General features: G+C 40.6%; 1 protein-coding gene across 2 annotated transcripts in view; it reads right to left on the bottom strand.

Moving 5' to 3' along the window:
- The window catches only part of msra (methionine sulfoxide reductase A), a 38,665-nt gene extending 24,545 nt beyond the window's left edge, over positions 1-14,120 (bottom strand). Inside the window, exon 1 of one of the 2 annotated variants that reach the window (XM_037087107.1) lies at positions 13,866-14,120. In XM_037087107.1, the coding sequence (XP_036943002.1) occupies positions 13,866-14,001 (136 nt within the window). In that variant the 5' untranslated portion in view covers positions 14,002-14,120. Of the gene's footprint in view, positions 1-10,146; positions 10,170-13,865 lie in introns of those variants that run through there. The other variant, XM_037087108.1, reaches the window with a different exon arrangement.
- Between the last annotated feature and the right edge of the window lie 10,660 nt (positions 14,121-24,780).

Raw genomic sequence — 24,780 nt, 5'->3', positions numbered from 1 at the left:
CAAAAGTAATAAAGTACAGGCTCTGAAATGTACTCAGAGTATCAAAGTAATGAGGTAGAATCAGTAGGATTTGTCCCAGCTGTTCCTAAACGCACCACAAAGACAGCTGACTGTTGAGTCTCATTCCCAGGATGTCAAATGTTGGGTTGGTAAAACGTCCCGAGCAGCAACAAAGTGAGTAAATAAGAAAATCCAGGCAGAGGGCTGCAGGCTCTCTGCAGACACGAGACGCTAACACGCCTTTTCTCCCCATTCCAGCCTCCCTCCCTGTCTGTTCCTGTCTTCTTACATCTTTTACGTCTTTGTTTTTGTCAATGAAAACGTTTAGTCACATTTGACGGATTGTTCTGTGTCCCGGGACAACTTTTGATACTGGCGTACATCCAACTCTGTCCGGAAGTTGTTGCTAGGACAGAGTGAGGTACTCTTGGACAGGACGCTGGTGATGCTCTCGATGTGAGTAAAGAACATGTGCTAGTGACTGTCTTATGGCTGCTTTCTGTTTCTTCTGACTTCCCACGCTGCTCTGATGTCTTTCCAACCTCAGTTTCTAATTTCAGTGTTTTCATGTACAAGTAACAGCAGGATTAAGACCTGTCAAAATCATATACAAGACATTTCGAGGACTAAAATCTAGATTTGGGATTTTGGGTACTTCAAGATAAGAAAAAAAAGAGTGAAAACCATATCATGATGCCCCTTTTTTTTGGCATGTCTGCGTCGCCTTGTTCCGTCCTAGCTTCTTCCCAAACACTCAAACAGTGCTAGCAGCAAGCAGGCTTACACTAATAACGGTGACTAGCGAAAAAAACAACTGTCTCGTTTCCTTGCCAGTTAAAATGGAGCCAAGTTTGATGTTATTGTTAACTGTTCTTGTAAATAGAATCAGTGCGTTTTACTGCTCGTAAGGGCTCACAATCATTTACCATGATTATTTTGCTGTTTTGTTTTATGGCAAAAAGCAATAAAGAAAAGGGTTTCAGCTCATTCAGTCCTAAACTGTGTTAAACGGCCAGATGATATTGCCTCGACTGCAGGCCCTGCTAATGGAATGGAATTGAAATCACATCATGGCCGAATTTTGGATATCAGCAACTGACACATCTTATCGCAACAAAAGCGATGATTTTAACCCCTACTTTAAAATCAACGTCAGCTAAATTTAGCACACTGGTTTTCTACATTGATTACCCAATTCTCCTTCCCTTCATGCTGGAAAAAAAACCAACAAAAAACCAACAAAAAAAAACCAGGAGCCTCACAACGCTTCCCTGAGAAGGAGCCACAACCTGGCCTGAACGTCCAGGGCTCCCCCGTCTCCTCCCCCTGGAGCCCCAGACCTGACAGTGATGAATGAAACGCTGCAGCTAATGTCTGGCTGGGGGATATTGGAGAGTCCACACACACACACACACACACGCACGCACGCACGCACGCACGCACGCACGCACACACAGTGAGAGAAAAGATTGCCTCAACTGCTCTGCAATTAAATCTACAAAGTAACCTCCCCCCACCCTCTCCTCCTCCTCCTCCTCCTCCTCCTCCTCCTCCTCCTCCTGTGTCTTTCTCTGATTGCCTGGTTTCTTCATCTTCCTCCTCCTCTCCTCCCTTATTATCATCCTCCCTCTGCATCTCCCTCCTCCACCCGTTTCCACTGTGTTTCTCTCTCCCTCCATCTGGGCCTCTCAATCAGCTCCTCTGATTGCCATCGTCGTGTTTTATTGCCGCCCATCATCGCAGTCGTCGGTGTTATCCTCATTGTTCCGTGGCTGACAGCCTTCTGAGCTCGTCTCACAACACGCGGGACGTCTCGAGGAAGCAGTGCACTTAAATTACTCATGTTCCTCAGAATAAAAACATGGCGCCTCAATGGGCTTCGGACACAATGGACAAGGTTGCTGTTGAGGGCTGCTGCCATCTGAGGACTTCATCTTGGGAACACTTAAATACGTACTCAAAATGATGAAGGCTGTACATTGGCGTGGAATGCTCTAAACTGTCGCGGACACAGTTTCCCACATGAAAGCAGAGACATGAAGGTGGCTGGTTCAATTCCCCTGGTTTCCTAAGTGTTGTGCAGCGCTTTGAGCTGTCGGTAGACTTGAAAATGAGTTTTAAAAAATGTTCCATATTTATCATAGACTAAATGTAAATCAAGTGTCCAGCTGGTGATCGTAAGACTTCAGAGTTCTCTGTTTTGGTCTGTACTGTCTGGGTGGGACTTTTTTATTTATTTATTTTTTTTTACAATAGATTAATTCCAGACTGGATCAAAAATATTGTGTTTCTCACACGGTATTTACAGCATAAAAACGTATATTCTGTTGCTTTCCACGATGCATGGTGGGTCAGGATCTCAATCACAACACATTATAACAGCGTGCATATGATTATAAAACAGTCGGCGGACATGTTGTTAGTTTTACAGGTGGAAACGACACAGATCTCAATGTAATGATGCGCATAACCCTAACCCGCCGCGTATCTTTTGACGCATACGAAGTGACGATATTGCGGAATTGATTGATGCTATCTGGTATTACATCCCTCCTGTAAATGCACTGATTGTGATGCGGCCTCTCCTTTTTGACATAGGCTTACTTATGTCGTTTTTGTGAGTGCACCCGGATGTCGCGATGTCACGTTGGTTTTGATCGTCAGTGTAACTGACGTGGCTCACTGCTGTTGTGACAACAAATCATGGGTGGAAAAAAAAAGATCCTGAACACAAGGTGTGTTTTTTTTTGGTCAACTATGCTGTATAGAGGGTTCTGCAGAGGAAGAAAGCAAAAAGTGCTGCTGGTAGAGAGAAACAGAAAGGTAAGCCAGCGTGCATTCGTGAAGGTGGACAATTACAGAAAAGCAACACTGTGCAATGTCGGCGAACACTTAAAGGGTTGCTATGTAGTAGATTTAATTGCAGAGCAGTCGAGGCAGTCTTTTCTCTCACTTTGTGTGTGTGTGTGTGTGCGCGAGCTGTAGGGTTTGTCTCGATCGATCACTCAGAGCCATTAGTAGTGAGAGTGTGTGTGTGTGTGTGTGTGTGCTGTAGGATGGTGGGGTGAGGAAAAACAGAACTTAATTCACTCTCCACTGTAAAGATGGACGGATGAGAACCTCTCAGACGTGTATTAAAGTAATGGGCTTTATGCATTCACCACGTACCGCACTGCAAGTCTCCGCTGCCGACTGATCGACTAGGTGCTCGCGAGCTACCTGGTACACAAGATTATTTATTGTTCATAAGTGGAAAGGTTTCTTACTGCAACATGCTTACAGGCTTTTATAACCATCAACACATCTATGATACGTTAGGAAAACAGTATTTCATCACACTGTGTACATTATTATGTGGTGCCTGTGTTCAATGCTAAACTAAAGTGTAGCAGCTACTAAGTAACGAGCAAGCGTTCAGCATTGCTATGTTAAGAAATAAAAGGTTGCAGTGTTTACACAGATACGACTACAGTAAGTGTGAGACAGATGTGCAGCGGATTCAGTCAATCAGACCAACAGACTTAATTTAGTTGACAAAGACAGTGAAAAGTCTGACCGTCTCCTGCAGAAATGAGCACAAATGTACTTCAAAAAGATGTACTGCCGCTAAGCCTAGTTTCCACATATGTGAAGGGTGTCTGTAGATCGGATAATGGATAATGGCCATAACGTCCAATGCAAGAAAATGCATTTCTTTAGAGATGGATACAAAATACCTGTTTAGCTGTTTAGATGAGAGAGAGGAGGGGGATGACACACAGCATAGATCATCAGGTTGGACAGAGCCTCTGTGCACGAGACAAGCACTTTACCAACTGAGCTACCGAGGTGCCTAAAGGACCAATACTAAAGATAGTTAGCAGCATATGAGCTAAGCTAGCACACTTTCATATGGTCTCCTCAAAACCCATCGCAAGATTCTTTTTTTGACAAACCTGATGCGAATCGCAGAAATGTTGAAATGCTACAAGGTGCAAAGTTTTGCAGGCCCATTGATATCACAGAGATTCTGATTAGAATGAATGGACTTACAGTTGAGGTACCTTCGTACTCATACGTATGTGGAAACAAAGTGTCAGCCATTTCTTAGGCCACATACGGGTGGAATAGATTAAATAAATGTCAAATTGTGTAAATGCTAAATATATTAGGGGGCGCTGTTTACCTCAGTTGGTAGAGCGGGCGTCCTATGCCGCGTGTCACTCCCTCTCATCCTGTTTCAACCTTCAGCTGTTCTATCAATAAAGCTGATAAAAGATAAAAAATATATTTTAAAAAATGTATATACATATATATATCTATTTATGCTACATGAGTGCAATCATTCTGTTTTGGAGGCAGGAAACAAGCACAGGTCTGGCACTTTAGCTCATAAAACTGCTAAGATTCAAGGGCTTAAGTAGACGTACATGAATATTTCTTCAATCCAGTCGAGGATGCACCCTTCTGAACGGCTGGATTTTCAAGCTTTTCAAACTCAATGAACTCTCTTCTGATTCAATCAGATACACCTTTTACACCAAGAATCATCTTGTGTGTCCAGATAAAACAACGCTGACGCTCAATAACCGAACCAAAGCAGTTAACCTCTCTGCCTCAGTCCTTCTCTGCCTCCCACCTTTTTCATCTCCACCTCTCTCTGCCGATCTATAGGTCTCCCTCATCTGTTATGTCTCTCACGTTCTCCCCCCAAAACGCCCGTCATCTCGCCCGTCAAGGTTATCGGGCCAGTGTGTAAACAACAAAGAGCTCCGCTGATGGGATCTCGCACAAAAACACACATTAAGTCGCCGGAATCCCTCTGTGTTGTCGTGGTAACGGCTGTTACAAAGGTGGATGGATTGAAGAGCGTCAGCCTGAACCTGATAACACTGCACAGTCACTTAACAGGTACAAGAGATGAGATGGAGGCTCTGATATACGGGTTTTTAACACCAACTTCACCTGGATTCACATGCTAAACACGGCCGTAAGTATGTGGACACCTGAACATTAGACCCACATGTGAATGTTGAACAGTGGAGGGGGAAGTGCTCTTGTATATCATATGATTAACACTATTACTCATTTATTAATGTTGAAATCCTGTATTCTGTACAGGAATTAAACTAACCATCATTGTCATTATGGTTTTAATCTTCTGATTGTTTTCTGCAAGAATCGATTGATTGTTTACTTTGTAAAAATCCTTAAAATAGTCACAAGGATCCAGAACCCAAAATGACACCTTTGCAATATTTGTTTTTGGGGTTTTTTTTAAAGCTAGAACTCACTTTGAGTCGTGTTTAAGTCTTTTGATAAAAAATGATAATTTTTTTTAATAACATTATTGTTGGTGTTATTATTACTATCATCATTATCAGCAGTTATAACTCTTAGAGGAATGAAAATGAAGGTTTATTAGAAACTTCATTTCATTTCACTTCAGGATAAACATAAAACTTAACATAAACTTGATTTTTGTTTTCCTTCTATAAATAATAGAATTTAGTGCCATATATAATCAAATGTACATTATGATGGCTATCATGCTTCATACCACTTTATACGGTGGTGCAACCCTACTTATGTTAACTGTTGGATAGCTTAATTCAGAACACAACGTCATATTTTATAAGCTCTTTGTATATTTTGTGTGCAATCATCTTTATCTGTAAAGTGATGTATATATATATATATATATATATATATATATATATATATATATATATATATATATATATATATATATATATATATATATATATATATATATATATATATATATATATATATATAATATAATATAATATAATATGTACTAAAGCTGGCCAAATGACCTTCTACCGTGTAGTGGTGGTGGATGTAGGGACAAAATAGAGAACCAAAACCACTGAGAACCGGTTCCAACTTATCTAATTCATCTAAATCAAATGTCTCTGAGGTTATTAACTCATGTCACCTTGTGCTAGCATGTTTTTCTGACAGTTTTGCATTGCAAAAGAAAGAGGTCGAACTCATGCTGGAACATTACAACAAGGACTCATGACAAGGAGGAAGAAACGGCCCAAAGTGTGGCTTCATTTCACAAAGAGAGATGACCACAGGAAAAGCTGCAATGTCTGGTAAAAGATCACTTAGAGGGAGCGTTGAAACACCAGCAATGTGGTGAAACATCTCTCTATGTAAAACGGGCTTAAATTCCAGGGATTACATTATTTGTCACTCCGCATGAGTACCACTGCTTCCTAAGGCAGCATTTTTGTTACCTAGCAAAATGTTCTGGGTTGAAATAGAGTCAGCACCATGCAGGAAGTTTTAGCAGATTTTTTCACTGACAGAGAAACCAAAATAAAAACAGAGGCAGTCCATTTTAGATGATAAGACAGCTGCTACAGCTAGCTCTCAGGCTGCAGCCAGCTCGACTAAAACTGATCGGGAATAAGAGGATCAAACGATAGGCAGAATAGATAATGGCAGTGGTCTCAAATAAATCCGATCGATTACTTCTGTAGGTAGAAGTAAAGTAGAAGTACAACCGTTTTCTGTAGAAATAAATGTTAGGCAAGCACTCTAGACCTGGGATTGATCATTTTAGACAGAGGCAAGTTTCATGAATTTGAAAATCACATGTAAGTTCCTGGTAAGCAAGTGTATTCTATGTTTTATAAATCTAGTAGTTCATTATTCAGTCATTGTTTAGTTTAATCCCTTAGTTTTTAATCTGTCCAAAGAGATGTCTTTAAATTGCTTGTTTTTCTCCTGAGAGGACTAAATCCACGTCATTTTCAATAGCAAAATTCATAGAAATAGGTAGAAAATATTCAAATTTATAAGCTGTAACAAGCCAATGTTTCGGGCTTTCACACTAAATAGTTTGCTCTTACGAGTGGTTAATTATCAGAATTAATGGGTCCATTATCTTTCATTTCACCACTTGAACATTTGTTGTTCGTCATAGTCCACGCCTACGTTTTCTCTGCTTCTGAGGTGCAAAAACACCAACAGAAAAGTTAGTATTTCTATCTGAAAACATGAATACAGTTGCGTTATCTTTGCCAACTAAAGCTTGGTGAATTAACTGGTACTTGGAGTGCAACTGGAGTTGCTGCAGGCAGTTCATATGGAGAGAATCAAAACAGCTGGCCGAGGGGGTTTCTGGCTTCAGCTGAGCGGCAGCTTCCAGCTCCTGGCGCGTGGTGCCAAGATGCAACTTTTTTTGTTTTTTAAATAAACTCGGAAAAAATCACAGTCTCATTAGCACATCGTCACTCCTGATATTTATATCAACCTCAACGAGTCTTTCCAAATATCCTCGGTATAAAAATGACACGTTCCACCACAGCAGGCTACAATGATAATGATTTACACCTGCTCATTAAGAAAGCAGCTGCTGGATGTCTGAACACATCTGTGTGGAAACTGCGGTGAAGATGACATTAATTTCTTCATTAGGTTTTGGTTTTCACTTTTTCCATCTGTGTGTGGGTGGGGGTGGAGGGGTTTACAGGGTGGAGTTAAATGTTCATGATGATTCTCAGGTAACAAGAAACCGCTGTAACTAATGAGTTTTATACAATATAGTAATCTTACAACGGTAATGTTTTTCTGCTTCGCCAGAAGAGATGTCACGTTGTTTCCTCAGTTGCAATGTGAGTAATGTAGGCAGCAGGTTTTGAAAAGAAGCAGAATTGCGTGGAATAAAAAAAGGTGATATCTCTGGTTCTGGTGTATTGATTTTGATAATGTGTTTATAAACGGTACAAAATGAGTCCATCTGTGTTATAGGAGTGCAATGTTCGACCAGTGGGCTGCATTCAGATTACCTGCAGCTTCCTCTGGAGCCTCAAAAGACTTTATACTACTGTTTCACGTATGCAGTAGTTCTCCCCAAGACCTGTTAACACTCTTTAATGTGAACAATTGGTAGAGTTACCCCACATATGTCAGGCTCTAACCTAAATCAGTAACCAACCAATGGGGGAAAAGCAGTCTGTAGGTATTATTAGTGGTGTCTTTTAGCTTATAGCTGAATTTGTAATCCCTGGAAGTCAGTTAAAAGAGTTGATGACTCATCTTGCACTCGGGGTGTATTAGTTCTGCGTCTAACTAAATGCTTCCTCAATTTTCGTGACACTGTTCCTGGGTTTTGATTGATTACTGTACAAAAACACATCTTAAATACGTGTTAAACATTCCTTTGGTGTTAGTAGCAAAGACCACATTCAGCACAACTGGCGTCTGTGATTGGCAATCACTATCCACCCTTGTTACTGGTTTTTACAGGAAATAAATATGTAGACAAAAATAGCCGTCTGTTAGCCGATTGACAGGAATTTAAATCTACCACCCAGAGAAGGCAGTAAAAACTGCTTCTCAGCCTGGTGTTAATATATTCCATATACACCAGCCAGTCTAAAACTTAGGAATGACGTGACCCAGTCTGAAATCAGCAAATCCTCTGAAGGCCACACAAACTTTGAAACAAAACTATGATGGCATCACCTATGGAATTAAGACACTATTGTATCGATTGTTGACTACTGTCTGTCCCACAGTCAAATTATCTTCCCCTGATATTAGAATTGTGTTTCCTGCAGTCAATGGGAAACAGATTTTAACACAGCACTGTATAAAAATAAGTCAAATAAATAAAGAAAAACTACCTTGTTCAATAAGTTCTGATTACTTTTTTGATGTTAATATTTAATCACTCAAACTTTTTATTATTTATTGAAAATTACTTCTCACAGCCCACCTGCAGTCCCTTCACAGCCCACCAGGAGCTGTGGCCCACACATGTGGAATCTCTGCTTTTTAAATCAAATTTAATCATTATTATTTAATCATTAAGATCATGTGATATGACTCAAATCTCAAGAATATGACTAAATGGACTTTGAATTAAGATTGTTTTGTCAACAATAAGATGAATATTTAACTGTTAGTCCCAGCTATTTTCCTGTTTTCATAGCTTCAATTCAACAGCAACCAAGTCAGCTGCATAAAGATATTCAAGAGGTCAAACAAAATGGAAACACATGCTTCGCGCTAAGGGGTTGGATTCTCTTGGCCCATCACCATTTGATTATGATTCAAGGGGCTACATTGCAATTATTAAACAATTCACATCTTGATGAGGCAAAACTTTTGATTCCTCTGCGAGATTTAAATTTTTTTCATGCTGTGTGAGGATTTGTTGCACTTTCGAAACTTTGCATTTTTGCAATGAACCTGATGTGGCAGATGGTTTGAGAAAGTCGTCTTTGGAAATTGGAAAATGGAAGGCACTTAAAAAAATACTTGGCAGGTAATAGGACCAACCATCTGTCTACCACCATCTATCATGGGCTAGCTTCAACCAATCACATCAACAGCTGAAGCGTGCTGCCACCAGTGGAGCCAGTTGGAAAATCAAACTCTTGCCAAAGCCAATCGACAGAGGAGTGAAAACATTGTTTTCAACCAGAAAGGCCTTCAGTACCTGTGATCTTATTTCAATGAAATCAATTCTCCAGCTCATATAACTGATGCTACAGCAACTGCGCTAACTTTTGAAGAACCGCCATTGTTTGTCTCAAATGAACAGGTGCCCGGCGCAGCCAGTACTTCCTCATAAGGCGCTAACTGGTCCAAACTACTGAGGGACAGGCCTGAAGCATCATCTCGTGAGTCCAACTACCTCAGAAGGAAATTTTGTAATGATCAGTTATTTAAATAACGAGATGAATTCACTTTGATTATGCTCAGCTATCTTGGCCCAAATCTCAGAACTTAGCCTAGGACGTTAACACAGCGCACAGGTTAGCTTCTGTTATGTTTCTATCATCCCATTGATTCAGCCATAAGGAACATACAAAGAACTGGGTTTTAAATGTCCAATTATCAACCTTTTCTGCATTGAGACACAATCTTTCACAAGATAGTCACAATATATCTAAGAATCCATTGTTTTCCCACCCTTACTCTGGTCTTTAGGCTTCTGGCCCGACTGGGTTTTGAGACAAATCATCACATTAACAACACATCGAACATCTCTCTGCGTTTCAACTCTATATGAAGATTTAGCACAGACACTAACATGAAACCATTTTCCCGAACATACTTATTCTTCCAACTGATTATGCCAAAGACGTTTCAAAGCCCAACAAGATTTTGTTTACAAACCTCTTGCTTGGCGCGGCGTTGGCCTTCCTCTGGCTACCAGTAGACTCTGAAGTCAAACATCTGTCCTCGTCCTGTTCAAAGTCAACGTTCTGCTATCCGAAAAATAAAAAAAAATTTACTAGATGCTACTTGGCTGACTTTAAAATCACAGGTCGGCTTATCGGATTTTGTTTCACCTTGTCTCCGAAAACCCAGTCGTGTCCGATGTCTCCGATGCGGAATATCGCTCAAAAAGAGAAAATCGCTTGTTTTGATTTTGGTTTCCATAGCCCTTTCAGAAGCTGAGTTTTCTGTCTTCTCAAAGTACTTTTTCTCTCTCTTCTTTTCGGAGCCGAGACAGATATTGTCCCCATCCAGCACCACCACCACCACGCCTGGACATTTCTTGATTTCCTCTGGCGCTGCAGCCCTGAGCCAGACAGACAAAGGAGGGGAAGCCCTGCCAAGTCTCTCCACTGCAGGCATGGCTTTTTCCTTTCCTCTCTGCTCCCTCGCTCTTTCTTCGTCTCTGTCGATTGTGGCAGCGTTCCCGAGAAGCTTTGGCGATGGTCCAGCCTGTCTGCCACTCTGTCTGAACCCATCCATCCATCCATCCCACCCATCCCAAACCGTCCTTTTGCGGTGGACCCCCGCCCTCCTAACCCCTCCACTCCCACTTCCTCCTTCCCCCGTCCAACCCCCCACGAAAAAATACTCAACACACTTTGCCTAAATCGACCCAAAGTAAATTTAAAAGACTCATTTATAATCACTCAAAGGCTCGACTCTCTCCTCCGCCCATCTCTACAAATTTCATTCTGTCTCTTTAACACTGAACCCAAACAGAGTCAATATATCTCCACACAACCTTTACACTCACTACTTATTTCTGTCATCTTTCCTCTGTTAAATGTTAAAGGGTAGTGAGTGTGTGTGTGTGTGTGTGTGTGTGTGTGTGTGTGTGTGTCTGAGTGAGTGTGTGTCTGAGTGAACGTGTGTGTCTTGTGTCTTTTGTTCAGTGCCAGTGCAGATCTATTCATCATTTGCCAAGACTCAGCGCCCTCACTTGTAGTGAAGAGGGGGCAGATCAGTGCCAACTGCCCCGACTGCCAACTTGCTGCTGCTGTCGGTCTGTTTATACACACACAAAACTCTCAGCTGTCTCACAAACACACACTTTTGTTTCAGCCACATACACGTTAGAGTGACAATTATCCTTTAGAACGAATGAATAAATCAACAGATGTGTGGATTATCAAAAGACAACACTGATAATATTTAAGAACAGGAGATGCTGATATTTGATTTATTGGAGATATCCTTATCTAATCTGTTTAAATTATGGTGAAGCAAGAATTTAATAATATATCTTTATGGAGATTACCAATATTCATCAGTCTACATTACTGTTTCAGAGTGAATTGTACTTAAGGATAAAAGACTTTATTGAAAATTCTTCTTTTCTTTAAATATATAAAGTAATTCTGAGGTGGTGCAGAAAACATTACATTACTCATTTGAATATTGATTTTGATTTGATTGATTGATTGTTTTATGTGACTAGCAGTGTTGGGGGTAACTGTTACAGTGACAGATTTCTTTTAGCGGTAACCAAGTAATATAACGTTACAATCCCGGATACTGACCAAAGTGAAGCATTTAACTTTGTTTCTAGTTTTTTTTTTGTTTTTTAATGAACTGAGCCATATTGATTTAGGCTATGCGTGTTTAATATATCCGAGCCTATAAGTTCTTTGTTCAGTCTCTGTGTGACTGACGTGAACAGTATTTCGTAGGCCTAATGATGAAGCCTAATCCTCCAAGCGAACTTGAATTAACATTCTTGAATCACACACAGCCATGCATTTCTTGTTCTGTGGTCTACAATAAAAAGGCACAGAAAAAAACAGTTTTGTGTCTAGTCATGTCATTAGAAGTTTTATTGTGCTTCCTAAGCCTAAGCCTACAATTAAAGACATTTATTCCTATCCCATGATATTTTTTGATTCAGGCTATTTAATTGTTCTATATATGTGGACATTTTGTAACTAAAACGTATTGTAATAAGTTAACTAAAATAAAAGTAATTAGTAACATGTAATATATTTATTACAAGTTACATTACAAGTTACATTTTGAAAGTAACTTGCCCAGCACTGGTGATTACGCATACATTTTCCATATAATGACTCTATGCAAGATTCATGTCATAACTGATGGGAAAGATTCCCATATGTAGAATTCCAGGACAACTTGAGACATTAAAAATAACTGTGCATCGATGACATGTGTCATAACCATCTCATTTGGGTTTAATCACACCAAATAACTGACTAAGGTGTGGGCTGTCAGTATCAGTAGCTGTCTGTACCAATAAGTTGGATCTATCTGATGTTTCAGAAGAATCCTCGTTTCACCGGCTTGCTTGAGAGGTTTCAGACCAACGCACACCTGCACACTTTTGAATGTTGTCCTGCTGAGGGCGTTGTATGGTTATTGATTTAGTCCAACTCACTCTGTAGGCTCACACAAAATGTGGAAAGCCTTGTGGGAGAACGACATGTGAAACTGTCTCTTTCTCTTCATGAGCGGCAGAACCGAAATGTTTGATGGGAAATGGCTTGGCCAATAGATCGAGCTGAGTGCTTTTTGTGAGTTTGTACCCTGAAACGCTCAACAAAAGTTCGACATATAAGAAATGCACAGTATCTTACTGGCCTTTTATTGGAAAACGTATATAATCCGCGGTAATACGAGGCCAAATTGCCTTCAAGGACTTAACAAGTTTAGCATTTACAAACTGTGATCACAGCACAGCAGGTGGCTGTTGGCGCCTTGAAAGTTGGTCTGCGATCCACCACAGAAACAAGGCAGTTTGTTGAAGTAGAAGTTTTAACTTATCTTATCCAAGCCTCTCTTACCCTCATTATCCGGTTATCTGTAACGGCCACAAGAACCCACAGTTTAGTGAGGACACTTCCGTTATCAATTTCCATCATGACATTGAGCAGTAAACAACCTATTTAATGAGTAAATTTCTGACAAGTACAATCACATGCATCTGTGCAACCTCCATAAATGCAAATGAACTGACACAAGTCAGACACCAGTGAGCAAATAACTGTAAATGGTTATATAAACATAAGTAATTAAACAACATTTTAAAATGTTTTTTTCCGGTCTTTGCCATCGCTCCTACTGCTGTATATTACTTAATTTAAGGTTTTATTCTTGTGATTTTACATATTTATTGTGCTTCTGAACTTCTATCTCCTTATTTCCTACATCTTTAATTAGTTTTTGAAAACCCTTAAGATTCCTGCACATTCTTAATCTGTACAGAAAGTAATCAGTTGGTTTCATACTTTTAATCTACACATTTATCCATCCCCTCACAGTAATAGTGGTATTTAGCACTAACACAGAGAGCTAATCTTCCTCTGATTCCTCGCTCGACTATAATCGGCTTCTCCCGTCTAATTTCGGAGCGTGGCGGAACTCATTCCAAACTTCCTTTGGAGGTGTTTCACAGTGTACACGTTTATAATTCGACATGTTTCGTCTGTAATGAAAGCACAACCTTCAAAGTTAACCTACGATAGCCAGAACACCGTACGACCCACGGAATTGCTCATGTTAGCTTGTTACCTAACGCGGTTGTATCATAAAGTTGTGTAACTTCGCTACAGAGGCTGACGTTAGCATGCTAAAGCTAGCCGGAGGGGGGGACTCTGTCTTACCAGAGACTTTCAGACCGTCAGTCCGGCCGGGCAGTGCTGTCTCCGGGGTCGGCATCTGGGCTTTAGAGGCCATCTCTCCCATCCTATTGTTGACAAAATGACGCCAGATCAGACGGACCCTGGAGGAGGAGACCATTGACCCGACAGCGACACCGACAACGCTCCTGCTGCACACCGAGGGGCTAGCTCAGTTAGCTACATAACAAGCTAGCTTACCTAACTGTCAACACAGGGCTTGTGTAATGTCTGCGTCCCCACGTGTTACTCGCCACGAGCATAAACACAACGTCATGCCACATACATACAGTTGTAGCATGTTACAAGGCATGTATCTGTCATGATACATCAGAATCACTGGCCAAATGATGACTTAACACTAATTATTTGGAGAAAATCTTAGTAATTTACTTCTTTCTTTCTTTCATCACATGTGTGCCGAATTCCCCAGACAACTTTGTTATTTCTTCACTTTGTCCGGAGTACACTTAAAAGATATGTGTCATCATCTGTGAGTGAAATAACACTAATTTGTTAATTTTACGAGTGGAGTTTGGTGTTGGTACAAGCTTACAACAGTTGCTGGTTTACAGATTGAAGTAAAACATTTACAACGACTTTATACGAAATCACCCAGGCTATTTTTCTGTGTGGGGACATCTGGTATCTGGGACTGACAGTCCAGCTTTCAAATATGTAACTAAATTCTTTTAATTTCCTCTAAAAATCTAAGAGCAGAAACAATACAATAAGAAATACATAGCATGGCCAATATTTGACATAAACCAGTCTGTCATAATCTGATAGAATTCATCATTCCTGCTTATTTTAGTCAAAAACAAGTGTCATAATATCATTTAAATCATATAAATCAGGTCTACCGAGATCAGTGTCCACCGAAAAGTAGCTTTAAATTCATTTTTTGTTTGTTTGTTTTTTTTACTTACTTATCCCCCAAACTCAAACATAACCGCATCCATTATAACACTCTAAATATTTAAAATGTGTCAGACGTTGATGGAAATGACCCAGATCTTTGTGCTGTCCTAACCTAACCTGTGACTTTCTCAACACGTACGAGGCAACCGACACCAAGTCCCTCCCATTTCCCTCTTTTTGTAGCATTGCCTCCTGTTGGCAACCACACACCGTTGTAGATTTTAAACGGGATTAGAAAACAAAACTCAGATTATTGAGGTAATTCAGTTAACTTCTGGCCGCCGTGATTTGCTCATTCGCAGTACTGAACAATGGAGATGTGAATGGGAATGCAGAGAGAGCCGGTAATCGAGGCATTCGAATGTTTAAATGTATTTATTTTAACTATCATTCAGATATTAAAACCAAAAAGATGATTAATATTAAATGAAATTAGTCCAAATCATTTTACGGTGGCAGTTAAGTGGGCTAAAATACAGTGGGAAACAGTGTTAATAAATGTAGATAATGATAAGGTGATCATTTATAGTGCAACAAACATTGACATCAGTAAAATATGAACATGTTGAATTATAATATTGAACAATATGAATATGGCATGCATAAGCATTGACTGTTGAGAAAATACCAACAGCAGATATAAATATATGAAATGTAAATATAGGCTTGATAAGTAGTTTTGTCTGTAAGTGAGAAATACCTTCTGTATTTCTTGACATTTATGAACGTGTGTGTGTTTAAATATTCATTATATTCACAGAAGAAGGTCTACAGATGGGAAAAAAATAAATAAAAAATCCACACCCAAATGATCCATTTGTATTGTTCAGACTCTTAACCGGTAAAGCTTACGCGTGGTCGGCTGAAGAAAAATGCGGTTCCATAAAGATGGAAGCCGCTGATTATTTCATGGTTTGTGGCTGTAATGGCGCAGTCAAATGAGTGCACAGCAGCCCCCCATCAATCTACTGGTTCCCAGTACACTGGGCAGGGGGGAGGTGGAGGGGGGGACAGATGACGAGCCATATGGAAGAACCCGGGAGGAACACTGCTCGAGTTGGAAAAATATTAATTTCAGCGTCTGATTATCCCTGTATGAAGGTGAGAGTCATCAATAATTCAGGAGGCCTGTGCATAATTTCACATTCCACCAAAGAGGGATGGAAGTTGAGAGCGGAGAGGGGACACGAGCAGTTTAATGTCCGTTACCTCGAAAGAAGTGTTTTCTGGTTTGCCTCAGCTAGCGCAAGTTATCCAGCGGAAGATATTAAATGCAAACGAGTCTCAGATAAAACCCCGCAAACAAACCAACAACCGACGCTTTGGGACAACATTTGTTCCATTTAAAAAACAGTTAAAGGCTTGTTTTTTTCCCTTAGGTGCCTCCTATGACTCACATCGCATGGATATTATGAACACCTCATTAAGATTTATGCCAACCTGCAGTGGTTAATCTGGTTTTTGGTGGGTTTTGATCGCCACTTTATCACCCCATCCAACCCTAGGCAACAAAATGGAGTTGAGCCTGAAATGCCGACTGAATAAACAGGGGTTTGTTAATGGTCCAGCCCACACGATTTATATGCTTTGAGAAACAGACAAAAATAAACCTGAAATCACTTGAGTGGATAAAAATTCAAATGGGATTTGTTTCATGCTGATGGGTTTTCTGTGTCATTTTGGGAAATGGACCCACAATTGTTTGGTGCAAGACATTAGCCTAGCTTAGCAGGCTGAAAACAGTGGGATGTTAGCTTCTACCAAAATGTAAAATTATCTGAAATGCCAATGTTAATGGCTGCTTAAACCACAATGTCTTGATTTCTATTTGTTAAACACGCAGGATACAAATGTTGCCTAAATACGACAGAGCTTTTATACGTGTGGTGAAGCTAAGGTCATAGACTATCCGTATTTTTTGCCTCCACTGTTTGAACTAGAGCTAGCATAGTCTAGCATGGGCTAGTAGGCTAAAGCCGGTGGAAGTTAGTGTCCACCAAAAGAGAGTTACAGCTGTAATTGCAAAAGTCTCCTTAAACCACAATGTCTTGATTCATGTTTGTTTAATACAATGTACAGATACAATAAATAGGCTGAAATAAGATAGCTTACATCAAAATGCATTAGAGCTAAGGTGAGACTACTCTGTTTCCAGTGTTTGTGAAAAGTTTGCTTAAGCATGCTAATAACGGGGATGTTAGCCACCACCAAAGGTGTATAGTTTCAATTTTTAATTGTTAAATACACAAAGAAATGATTACTACATGTATTCCTATCTAAGAAAAGAAAGAAAGAAAGAAAGAAAAGACAACCATTACTTGTTGGACAGCAGTTTTTTCAATGAAGACAGGCAATGCTGGCCATATTCTGCTAGTGTAGCTTAGCATCACTATGATTATGCTCAGCGAAAAAATTAGAATCAATCTGAGTGCAAAGGACAAACACAAAGTATTAAGGCTATATAGAGTATATGGCAGGTATGTGGACAGTCCTGTCTGTTTTGAAGGTGATGGACAAATCTGCAGTTATCATTTCCCAGTTTAGCAGACAAAGCTTACAACAGGGATGTTGGTCTCTTTTAGTCGTTGATGAAGCTGAGGTTAAGCTGGCCACATTCTTCTGCTTTCAGCGCTTTTGTTCAGCTTTCTTAGCCTAGCTTAGCATGCTTAATACAGAGGGATGTTAGCCTTCACCATAAGAGAAATGTCTTGATTTCTAGTTGTAAGATACAAACAGAAATGGCTACAAGATGTAGAAAAAGAAGAAGAAGAAGAAGAAGACAACTATTAGTAGTCATAAACCACTTTTTTAAAATGAAGCTAAGGCAATGCTTGCCATGTTCCTCTGCTAGCCTGGTTTAGCCCCTCTACGGCTGTGCACAGAGATTATTTTTCATATTAATCTGAGCTCGAAGAGCAAAGACAACAAATTAAATCCTGTAATCCCCTAACATGCAAAAGCTATATAGAGTATGTGGTCAAAACTATGTGGACGATCCTACCTAGGCTACTTTGCAAAAGGGGGAAATCTGAATTTTCCATTGTGGGAGAGCTGCACATCCTTGGAGATGAACAGGATCACATGGGTGAGAGCCAGACCTGATCCCCCAACATCAGAGACCACCAGGGAGACAATCCCAGAAGATAAGGGTTTAGGCTTCATATTGTCCCTTTGGATAAACCCCCAGGCCTGCTCCCTCATATTCATCCATTATCATGCTTTTGTATTCAGGTGTTTTGAAAGCTATAAGTCTGTTGGTTTTTTTTTTTGGGGGGGGGGGGGGGTGTTGTTTAATTAATGACAGTTCAGAGTCAGCTGGATTGTGTTTCTGATGTGTACGGTGAGACAGATGCTCTCCCTCTCTCTTCCCTTCCTCCCTCCATCCCTCAGAGGAGGATGAAAAAGCAGAGGGAGGACGGAGCTGGAAGCTGAAGCTGAGGATGTAAAAAAAAAAAAAAGAAAGAAAGAAAGAAAGAAAAAAAAACCCATCTGACTGCCTCTCTGTCAGAGGACCACCCCCTCCCCTTCTCCTCTCTCCTCTCTGACTGCGCCCAACTTCTCTCCCTCCATCCATTCGGCTACTGTACCCACCTCCCGACTGCACCCAGCGCACACAAAACCTGATTTTCTGAAGGGTTTAGGACGTCGCTTTTTTTTTTTTTCCTCCGGGTTTTTTTTGTCTTCCTCTTCTTCAGGATTTGGACTATTCATGAGTCTGGATGAAGAAGCGGGAGAGGCGTGTTTTTTTTTTTGTTTTTTTGTTTTTTTTTGTTTCGTTCGCTCCGAATTCGGCTGCAAGAAGAAGGACGGTCCGACCTCCGCATCCCTCCCGCAGCATCCTCCTCTCCGCATCCTCAGCATCCCCTGCGTGCTGGACCAGCCGGAGGTTTGAACACCGCGGACCGGGGCGGCGCACTCCCATCACCGGACGAATTGAATCGCCTGCATCTGTGTGTTTTTTAAAACAGAAAAGAAAAAAAGAAAGAAAGAAAAGGTTTGGGCTGCATTTTTAAGTAAATGTCCTCCAGAAAAAAAGAAAGAAAAATAAAATAGATATCTGCGCCATGTCTCCTGCACCCTGCCGCTGAAAGGTATTGTTCGTCTTTTATTCCCACACTCATGCGGGCCTACAGCGTTCATTCTAACACAGTATCTCTCGAAAGGGGCCTTGCGGGGTTTTTTTTTTTTTTCCAAACCTCCATCAGCTGCTGCTTTTCATCTGCGCTAAATCCGCTCCCGCAGCAGCCGCAGTGTGCGTCGAGCTCTGCGGAACTTCTTCTTGCGAGGCTGCACGCACATCGGGGGACACGCGCGCCCTGCTCCCGCTGAAACACCAGATCAGTGTGCATGATGCTTTATTATCGCAGGGTCGGTGTTATTAGAGCTGAGACACAAACCTATGCGTATCTCTAATGTGCAGTAATCTACTGTGACAGGCCCGCGGCTCCGTGCATTGTGTTCTTTGAGAGAATCTCTGTAGGTGTGTGTGCTCCATTATTGTAAGATTCTTTTTTTTTTTTTTTTTTTAATATAGGCTCCAATACACACGCCCGACCCCCACAAAGGCAGCATCCACCACCACCATCACCCCCCCCCTCCTCCTCCCCCTCCTCCTCCCCTCTGCATTTTTTTTTTTTTTTTTTTTTTTTTAGCCTACATGAGCTATCTGGGTCATTAGCATTTCAGCGGTTAATGAGGCTGCAGATGGGTCTGATCTCCCTCTCCCTCTCCTCTGCTGGGGAGCCGATGAGCAAAGCACATCCGCATCCGCAAAGCAGCTGGAATTAGAATCGACGGGACCGTGAATGCAGCGCGGCGCGGCGAGAGTGTGTGTGTGTGTGTGAGGAGCTGAGGGGTGATGAGGAGCAGCTTCCTCCCTGCAGCTGTGTCATTAATGCAGTGGTGTATAAGAACGTGCATTACGGCTGCTGCTGCTGCTGCTGGATGATGGAGGATAATGCTTTAATGGTCCGCAGTGCTGCTTAAAGGACCATTCCGGCTTTTTTTCTTTCTTTTTCAGTGTCCTTAAAGGCTGCATTCTTTTATCACCTTCATTCATTTTTTCCCTCTTCATGCTGCATTATTTCAGATTTTTTTTTTTTTTGGAAAAGGAAGCCATTTTTGGTTTCACTCCATTTCACTGTGGTGTGAAAACCAGTTTGCAGAGACTTTAGAGTTGCTCCAGTCAGTCTCAGTAGAGTAGATCTGAAGGGGGTCACATGATTAAAGGGACAACATTTCTCTGACTTTTTTTTTTTTTTTTTTTGGCCTTTTTCTTGTAAAACACACTTGACAATTTATCCTCTTGGGGTCCTGAAGATGACACAGTCTCAATAAAGATTTGGTTGGATGTGTCCACTCCGACCTGTGACATCGGCTGTTTCGGAGTTTACAGGGTTTTAAAAAAAAAAAAAAAAAAGGCAAAAAGACGATGAGAAACGTGTCCTGACATCTCTGCAAACTGATTTTCGCGCCAGAGCAAGAAATAAATGCAAACCAAATTGGAGGCTGCGTAACACTGCAACACTCGTGGGATATTTTGGATAAATAACAGCCGTAGCAACAGGCTTAAAACCTCCACGATGCTGCTGCTGCTGCTGCTGTCATCGGGGCAATATTCAGTCAACCAGCTGTTAAATAGCCGACACAGCTAGAAAATAATACACTATCTTGTCAGTTGTGTCCTTGGCTCGAAGCCCCCTGCATGACGCCTCTTGTGTGGAGGTCACCAGGACATCCTTGACAGTTAATCACAAGGCCGACATGGACACACACACACACACACACACACACACACACACACACACACACACACACACACACACACACACACACACACACACACTCATACCGATGGACTTCTAAAGCGTCTTTCCGATGCTGCTCGTCAGAGCATTGCAGGAAAACACACAGAGCATAAAAACACAATGTACTCTCTGTACAGTAACTGTCGACAGTACATTCATAAGATCCACTGCAATCAAGCAGTGTCATCATAAATGCTATTGTCCGTGTGTTTCCATGGTAGTGTGCATGATGTACACGCGTGATTAGTCGATATTTATACTACGATTGGGCTGCATGACCGTAGAATTAATGTGACATCAAATCTGCATCTTTTATTTTGAAATCTCCTCAAAAAGCACTCCATAAATGCTCCAAGTGGGCGACAAAATAGAATTTCACCATGTTTTTAAGCAAGAATCTCGATATTGTTTCTGAGGCAATTTTGTAGGGATGACTATTGATACCAAACACTGACGTCTTCTGATAAATGATCATCAATATTGTGGATATAATGGGGTATAATGTGGGTAAAGGCAAGTATCAGAGCAAGTAAGTGTGGAAAATGACATCACTTCACTGAAGAGAAAACACTTACGTCATTTCACCACGCAGCAATTTTGAACAAAAGACGATATATAGTCCCATATCACTGTAACTATTCTACATGAGTAGAACCAGGAGTCGATGTATTTGGCCAAAACTGTAACAAGACACAATAAGTTTCAACTGAATGTAAATGTATGACGAAAAGAGATTTTCCAGCTCCATAAATTTAACCTCGATTTAACCAGGAAAAATGTCTTTATCAGGAGAATCCCTCCCAAGACAGGTAGTAGCACATAGATGGTTACAAACACACAACAATAATGTCCTAACTAGATGACTGAAACAAATATAGCAAGGGATAAAGAGGAACTGGCTTGGACAGAGCTCAGTGAGGCTGAACGCAGAGACGCAAAGGGATGAAGTGGGACTGAATGGCACCGGACGAATTGGGATTGGGCGGAATCGGTCGAAGGCAGAAAAAAGAAAAATACAGAAACGAGTCAAACTGGGGCAGAGCTGTTTAATAAAGCAGAACAGTAAGAAAACCCATCAAATTGGACGACGTAGACGAGAGCGATCTAGCGAGACAGGACAGGAGAAGGGAGAGCGGAAGAGGAAACTGGGTCGTCTCTCCTCGTGTTCACAGCGGACCTTGATTTAAATGTCCATACAATTAAGGCACGCGGTGAATGCCAAGAGAGCGGCCGGAAATCAACTCTGAACTCAGTGAAGGGAGCGTGTCCAGCTGATGTGAGACAGCCTCTTGGGGTTAAATTCACACCTAGCGACTCTGAGCTAAAAACGGCCAAAACCCAAGTGGAGTTCTGAACCACCAACAAGGACTCGTTGAATGAAGACAGCCATTTTCTACTGTTTATAACTACTTTGTGAAACCTTTTATCTTGTTTGTTTTCATTTTCAGACATTTTGTAAGTCAAACTAATTGGTTAATTGAGAAAAATGCAGCCATTTTGTCTTGTATCTGAAAGGCACCCCAACTTAAAACTGAAACCAATATGGAGGACTTAGATGCAGTACCACTGATGAACACTAGGGGCCACTGGATGGTGCTCCAAAATTCAATCACGACTACAAATCCCACCTTCTCTCTTAATTTATATACAAAAATGACTTCTATAAATAAAAGAAACATCTTGACAGCAAATTCAACCTTTTTCATGTGTCTCAGCAATTTTGAGAATAATCATACAATTACAGGGATACAATAGATATTTTTGTGGGCAGATTTAATTTATTTAGTAAGCAAAACATGCATTAATGGACATTTGTGTCAATGTGCCTGTGTCAGCCCGCTCATTTTCAACTGCAGGCCTTTGGCGGGTTGTTTTGAAGCCTATAAAGTCATGCAATAAATATTAACAAGACACCATAGAGACAGCAACAACAACACTAACAACTCTCAAGATGGAACATAAGCATTTGCTTAATTGACAAGCGTCTCAGCTTATAAAATGGTGTCGCCATTCTGGATCAGTTTCCAGTTTTTTGGCCTACTGACATTCAGACTATCATTAAACTCCAGTCAGAGACTTCATTGTTGTGCACGTTCATGTTTTTGTGATGAGAAATCCACGACACAATTTACTTTAGAGCTCAATCACGGAGGGAATTTTGCAGAAATTGCTAAAGACGCTTCAGCAGAAACATCAGCCTGCTTGGCCTCCTCTATCCCTGCATTCAATCGTATCACAGAGGAAGAGAGGACGGAGAAACAGAGTCAAATAGTCTCTCACATACTCTGTAAAAGCTTAAATGTGGCTTTATTAACACTTTCTTCACCTCTCCACTCCACCACCACGCTTGCTGTTTGCGCTTCAGCTCTGTTGCCTCTCACTTACATCACCCTCCATCATCAAAACGGAAAAAAAAAAAACAGTGGCCAAGTGCGACATGCAGGTCAGGTTAACATCCTCACTGATGCAACAGATTCATTTGAATTTATCGCCTTCTTTTTTACCATAAAATAACAATTCAGTTTATTTTTTTAAAAAGATAACTTTAAGAATCGTGTTGATGGTGCAGTGACTTGGAACAGGGTGAATGGTGTCTCTGTCACTTGTCTCTGCACTATGTGACTTCAGATTTCAACACGCAAACTGCCACGCGCCTGGGATTTGTGTTTCAGAGACTGGCCTTGCACTCGGAAACTGTAGGGGGCGCCAAATCGCACAAAACGGCAACTTCCACATAATGTCACTTTAAAGTACGGAGGTCGATATAACCATAACCAGGCATAACCAGGTTTATCAGAGGCCTTATACTGAATGTGGATCAGGCATACAGAATATCCTGTATAACCTGTATGTAAATATAATATAAAGGAGCTCCTGCTGATAAATACTCTCAGTGACACACAGACAGTAGGGTTACAAACAAAAACAAGAGAAATGTGGCATGATGTGATCTTAATTTCTCAAATCAGTTCAGTAAAATGCACAATCGTGGAACCACAGCCTCCTGAGAATATCCTTATCACCTTCTCTCTAATTAACTAACTGTGTTTTAGCATCATCTCCTTCCAATCACAGCTTCTCTTGTGTAATGCAAATCAAAACATAAACACTGACGTATGAACTGAGCATCTCTTCTAGGCCGAGCGACGTCGGCGAGTGTGTTCAGTTTCAGGGGACGTGGAGGCAGAGCAGGAAATGTCTTCTCTTATCGCTTACTAATGCCTTTCCCTCAAACACACACAGGCTTCTGCACTGATTGCGGATGTACAGCATCTCTGCTGGGAAATGAGGCCATGTATACATCTATAATGTAGGATGTAATGCATGTCTGGACGGTCCACCAAAGTGAGGGGATTTACAAAGCAGGCAGGACTTTGTGTTTGATACATATATATATATATATATATATATATATATATATATATATATATATATATATATATATATATATATATATATATATATATATATATATATATATATATATATATATATATATATATATATATATATATATTTTTTTTTTTTTCAGATTGTGTTTTTAAAAAGTTGTTTCGTGTGTTTTATAATTGAGGTTTTATTTGCATGTATGGCTCAGACGGAAAAGCGCTTAAAACAGCTGCCAATCATCTTGCAACGGTTGGTATAGACTGAAAGACATCTGAAAAATATAAAACAGATGATCAATATAGAAGAAAGGCACAAAAAATATAAATCAACACACATTTTATCCTGCAACTAGATTATTTTCTTTACATTTTTACAAACTTGATGACGTGTCCACATTTTTATATCGAATTCAAATAAACAAATCAATGTGCTGTATTTTCCCAACGAATATTTTTCAACTTTGTTCAAATGTGTGCATGTATATTTGCTCACTGGACTGCTGAAGAATGAAATAAACAAACGATTCAAACTATTTCCTTTTTGTGTTTCATCTTTCTCCTTCTCATTTAACAGATTTATTTATATTCTACACACATTAAAGAAGCTACATGTCAGAATTTTGGTTAAAAACCTTTAAAATGATCAATATTTGGGGAAATAAGCACTGACATCATGTCAAACACGTCTGTGTGAAGTGTCGCAGACACGACTACCGAAGTTAGCATGCTAACCAGCTAGCCTCGTGAGTTGCTGTAGCGGCTGGTCCAACAGGAGAGGATGAA

The sequence above is a fragment of the Acanthopagrus latus genome, chromosome 22 (assembly GCF_904848185.1).
Source record: "Acanthopagrus latus isolate v.2019 chromosome 22, fAcaLat1.1, whole genome shotgun sequence".
Taxonomy (NCBI): Eukaryota; Metazoa; Chordata; class Actinopteri; order Spariformes; family Sparidae; genus Acanthopagrus; species Acanthopagrus latus.
This window is presented reverse-complemented; position numbering and strand designations above follow the sequence as displayed.